General features: G+C 46.8%; 1 protein-coding gene across 1 annotated transcript; it reads left to right on the forward strand.

Moving 5' to 3' along the window:
• Positions 1-3381: 3381 nt before the first annotated feature.
• On the forward strand, positions 3382-5319 carry LOC123399964 (UDP-glucosyltransferase UGT13248-like). The gene is made up of 2 exons (XM_045094354.1): positions 3382-4253; positions 4333-5319. Exons 1-2 carry the CDS (start codon positions 3579-3581, stop codon positions 5077-5079), a joined length of 1422 nt encoding a protein of 473 aa, XP_044950289.1. The 5' UTR covers positions 3382-3578; the 3' UTR covers positions 5080-5319.
• The last annotated feature ends 371 nt before the right edge of the window (positions 5320-5690 follow it).

Consider the following 5690-nt stretch of genomic DNA (forward strand, 5'->3'; position numbering starts at 1 on the left):
GAAAGGATCTATTTGATTGGATGAGAGGGGAAAAACGAAGGGGTCTCCACTTATGGATGGTAGTGGTGGGTAATTTCGCTCCAACTCCAGCTTCTATAATTTTATGGAGCACCTCCTAGAGAGATTCGTAAAAAAACAGAAAGTTGGATCCCAGATTCTAGTCTTTTTTGGAGCTGTATATCGTGAAGCTATCCTGTTTGGTTTTTGTTTTTTAGAATGGAGCTGAATTTTTTGAAGTAGAGCAGTCCCAAACAGGCTCTTAGTAGATTAAGTTTTTCTGAAACACCCATGATTTCCTTTACATGAGTGTGCCTAACTAAGTGTGTACACTCTAAAAACAATCATAAATGGTTAATTAATTTTTTTAAGCACCTTGTCTAGGCTGCTCGTAATGGGTGGAATCATATGTTAGTATAATGCATATGATAGGAGTATGTGATACTATCTTCATAATGCATAATATCATATATGACTTTATTTATAGTAATGCATAACACATAATATTATATCATTTATTATGATAAGATATCATAATATGATACTTTATTTTTTTTTCTTTATTTAATTCTAGGACACTTTATCAAAATTCTCTAGTTGCAATGCGTGATACAAGCTATGATACTGACATTATGGCCAGCCTAAACATCTTGCATGGCACAAGGCCTAAGAGCATCTCTAACATACCCCTCAAAAGTGGTCAAACTCATAAACAATGACATTTTTAGTTCCGCGATGGCAAAAACGCCCCGAATACCCCGAATAGAGCTCGTAAAAGTGGTAAAATACATAGACTTTTTACACGCCTCTCAGAATCCACCCCCACGACTCTTTTACTTACAGATTTAGAGGCAAAACTGAGCATTTCCTGTAAACCGGTCAACACAACGCGGCAAAGGAATTTCGCCATGCGCACATGGTCTCCGTGACCTTTCGCCACGAAACTCGCCGGAATTTGACAGGAAACTCGAGCAGCTATGGAGGAGCTAGCTGTGGCGATGGAGACGGTTTAAGTTTAAGGGGTGTTAGACCGTAAATTAAACCGATCCTTAAAACACATTTTTCGCGAACTGAAAACTGCGTTTTAATTTTACGGTTTAAAGAGTCTGCTAGAGATGTTCTAATGAGTAATAAGTGAAACGATTTTGACAAATCACATCTAGATGTGAAAATATGTGGAACAGTGCAAAGGAGTTATTTGAATTCCTTCCAGTGATCTAGCATTGCTGTTCTTGTGGGCACCACGCGAGTCATGCACCGCTGGAGTGTGCAGTGCAGGACCGGAAGAAGAATTCACAGTTTTGACCCTATTGTAAAGTTTAGCAATATCTGACCCAAGTTTAAAAAATAATTATGATCCGATCCTTTTCTTATCGTCATCCTTTTTGACGGTAGGTTAACACACCCTACCGCCAGTGATAAGACTGACTACGCAGTCATGACCGTCACCCTACTGTCATAGTCCGTGATGGTAGGGTGTGGAAGCATAAAGCGTTCAACTTGATTGAATTTCTATGCGGAAAGTTGGTTAACGCATGCAAGTGTGTTCAATAGGTCTTGGGTTTAAGCCTTCTTAAGGCCAATTTTTTGTTTATTTTTATTTTGCCCAATAAAAAAATAAATAATTTGTCCAATCAATATTAGGATATGAACTATTGATAAAAAAAATTAATTTTACTTATTTGTAACTGTTTTATTTGTGTATAGTCAGTTAAGTGCAGGAAGCATGTGCCATGAACACATCGAAAGTTGAATAAGCTGCTATGCTATGAATAAAGAATCTTCAGCCACACGTATAGTCGCAGTTAAAAATCCAGGAATGAGAATTAATCCTGCTTACATTCCCATTTTGAAGTTGTCTAACAAACAGCCACCTGCAAGGGAAAGTAGCAGCCTGATTCAGGGGAAATGTTCTCCTGAAGCTAAAAATAGTACAGAATGGACACTTGATTTCTGACACTGCACCGCATACTAAAAATATGAATTTCATAGTTACAAATAAGTAAAATTAATTTTTATCAATAATACATATCCTAATATTGATTGAACAAATTATTTAATTTTTATTAGGCAAAAGAAAAAAATGTCCCTGAGAAGGTTTTGAAGACAAGACCCATTGAACACACTTGCATGCACTAACCAACTTTCCTCCACAAAAATTCTACTCCTTTCGTCTCAAAATAAGTGTCTTAAGCTTAGTAGAACTTTATATACTAGAGCTAGTATAAAGTTGAGACAGTTATTTTTGAACGAAGGGAGTATAAAATTGGACGCTTAACGGTAGGGCATTTTCAACATCAGACGGCCGCGTAGTCGATCCTACCGTAAAAAAGATGGCGATAGGGTGTGTTAGCCGACTTGTAAAAAAGGATGATAATTTGAAAAAGATGAGATCATGATTATTTTTTTTTAACTGGGATCAGATCGTGCTGAAGTTTACAAAGAAAAATATCAAAACAACGAATTCGTCATGAAGGACCAGACGATCGGTGCCATTGTCTGATGCGATGAAATTTCAATTCATGCCAATCCCTCTCATATTTTGTGGAACCGAACAAAGCCTAAAAAGGACCGGAGGGAGTACAGATGAACGTTGCGGACGTTGGTTGCACTGGCGCAGTGCCAACGTTTCCGGCATGCGACGTCACCCCTGACGACTCCGGCGTCCCCTCAGACCCTGGTTGACAGCTACCGGTCCCTCCTAGATGCCACGGAAACATCCCCAGTGCATCGTCAGCATGCAGCGATAAGATCGGGACCCAAGGGCGGTGCAGATTTGTTGTGCGTGTTTGTTCGTTTCCGACGCTGCGTACTACGTGGGCGATGACGATTCAGCACGCATGCACGGTACGTGAGCGAGCCTTTGCTACCTGCGTACTTCGACTGTTGTAACGCTTGTCATCTTCCCATTGGATGTGTTGCTGCTACGAACGGTCGATGCTCAACAATGTACTCCCTTTGTTTCTTTTTAGTCTGCATATAAGATTTGATCAAAGTCAAATGATACATAGTTTGACCAAATATATATCAAAAGATATCAACATCTATAATATTAAACCTATATGCTATGAAAATTAATATTATTGTGCATCTATTAATATTGATTCAATATTATAAATGTTGATATTTTATTGTATAAATTTAGTCAAAGTTTATGAAGTTTGATTTTGATCAAATCTTATATGTAGATTAAAAAAAAACGGAGGGAATACATGTGTTGCTAGTTACTGCTGCTCTCATGGACCAGTGAAGTAATTACGACAAGAAGAGATACCATCTCCAGCATGCAGTCCGCTTACTCTACCTCGCAGCAGCTAGAGCCAAATTAGCGTAAGAAACGAAGACAACTTCCACTTGAGATCTTCGTTTGGTCCATGCTAAACAATGTGCGTGTGAGTATGTGACAGGTTTATACATCAAGTTGCATGCTCTGTATATTAGTTCTAGCAGATCATGATTGTCTACACACGATCATAGGCCATCTGAGTAACTATAAATGCCATGTAATTAAGTATACTTCATCACTCAGTGCAATCACAGTCTATCACTGGCTAGCTGAGCTGAACGCGGAATAACTAGCCATGGCAGCTCATGACTCGGACCACGGCGGCTGCCTCCACGTCCTCCTGCTCCCGTACCCGAGCCAGGGCCACATCAACCCCATCCTCCAGTTCGGCAAGCGCCTCGCCTCCCACGCCGGCGTCCGCTGCACGCTCGCCGTCACGCGCTACCTGCTCGGCCAGGGACGGGACCCGTGTCCCGGCGCCGTCCACCTCGCCGAGATCTCCGACGGCTTCGACCGCGGCGGCTTCGGCGAGGCCGCCGGCGACGTCGCCGCGTACCTCGCCCGGCTGGAGTCCGTCGGGTCACGCACCGTGGACGAGCTGCTGCGGTCCGAGGCGGAGAAGGGCCGGCCCGTGGGCGCCGTGGTGTACGACGCATTCCTGCAGCCGTGGGCGCCGCGCGTGGCCCGGCGGCACGGCGCCTCCTGCGCGTCCCTCTTCACGCAGGCGCCCGCGGTGAACGTGGCCTACGCGCACGTTGGGGCTGGGCGGCTGGCCGTGCCGGTCGTCGCGGGCACGGCGCTGCCGGACCTGCCCGGGCTGCCGGCCGGGCTTGGACCGTACGACGTGCCGTCGTTCTTGGCCAAGCCAGACGAGTGCGCTGCGTACCTGGACCTGCTGGTGAGACAGTTCGTCGTGCTCGACGCCGCCGACCACGTGCTCGTCAACTCCTTCCACGAGCTGCAGCCACTGGTATGTGTTAAGCTCATCAGTCACTCTCACTCGCGACCAATTACTGAGAGTCTGAGACGTTGACAATCTATCTTGGTAGGAATCGGAGTACATGGCGTCGATGTGGGGTGCCAAGACGGTGGGCCCGACGGTGCCGTCGGCGTACCTGGACAACCGCCTGCCGGACGACGCCTCCTACGGCTTCCACCTCCACACACCGACAACGGCCGCGACCAAGGCGTGGCTGGACGCCCGGCCGGCACGCTCAGTCGCGTACGTCTCCTTCGGCAGCATCGCGGCGCTGGGGCCGGAGCAGATGGCGGAGGTGGCGGAGGGCCTTTTCAACAGCGGCAAGCCATTCCTGTGGGTTGTCAGGGACTCGGAGACGTCCAAGATCCCGGACGGCTTCGCCGAGAAGGTGGGTGGGAACGGGCTGATCGTGCCGTGGACGGCGCAGCTGGAGGTGCTGGCGCACGGCGCCGTGGGGTGCTTCGTGACGCACTGCGGGTGGAACTCCACGACGGAGGCGCTGAGCGCCGGGGTGCCGATGGTGGCGTCGCCGCACTGGTCGGACCAGCCGACCAACGCCAAGTACATCGAGGACGTGTGGCGCGTCGGCGTGCGCGCGCGGCCGGGCGCGGGCGGGGTGGTGAGGCGGGAGGAGGTGGAGCGGTGCGTGAGGGAGGTGATGGGGAGCGAGGGGTACAGGGCAAGGGCGGCGGAGTGGAGTGTGAAGACGAAGGCGGCCATGAGCGATGGCGGGAGCTCCGACCGCAACATCTTGGATTTTCTCCGTGAACTCAGGTCGGCGAAATCCGAACTCTTGGGGCAGGCGGAAGATCTGTAGTTTCGTGTTGTTTCTCGTGGAAAACCTGATGTCCGTCGTTTGATGTCTTGTGTCAAGTACAGTACGTATTATGTACTCCCTCTCTAAACTAATATAAGAGCGTTTAGATCACTACTTTAATGATCTAAACGCTTTTATATTAATTTACGGAGGGAGTAATACGGAGTACTTGTGTGTGTGAATTTAGCGAGAGCTTCCTGTTAAATTTCTCTGAATAAAACCGAATCACGTTGAAGTTCTCATCATTGCAGAAAAGAAAAAAAAGTCATGTTGAACGTCAAGCGAAGCGTGCAGACACTTCCTGACTGGTGTGGGTGGGCAGATGGGCCGACGATGCGAGTGGGGGGTGGCCGTAAATGTGACCACGGTTTTCGCGCATACGTAATACTTCCCTTCGTTTTTAAATATAAGTTCTTTTTAAACGTTTCATCAGTGGATCGTATATGGATATATAGAAATACTTTAGAGTGTACATTCACTCATTTTATTTCGTACGTAGAGTGTTAGCGAAATTTTTAAAAGAACTTATATTTAGAAACAAAGGGAGTGCATACCATACGTAGTTTTTAGGCCCAAGAGTCTGCCGTCATGGTATTTTGCTCTATAAAAAT

The sequence above is a fragment of the Hordeum vulgare genome, chromosome 5H, assembly GCF_904849725.1.
Source record: "Hordeum vulgare subsp. vulgare chromosome 5H, MorexV3_pseudomolecules_assembly, whole genome shotgun sequence".
NCBI classification, from domain to species: domain Eukaryota; kingdom Viridiplantae; phylum Streptophyta; class Magnoliopsida; order Poales; family Poaceae; genus Hordeum; species Hordeum vulgare.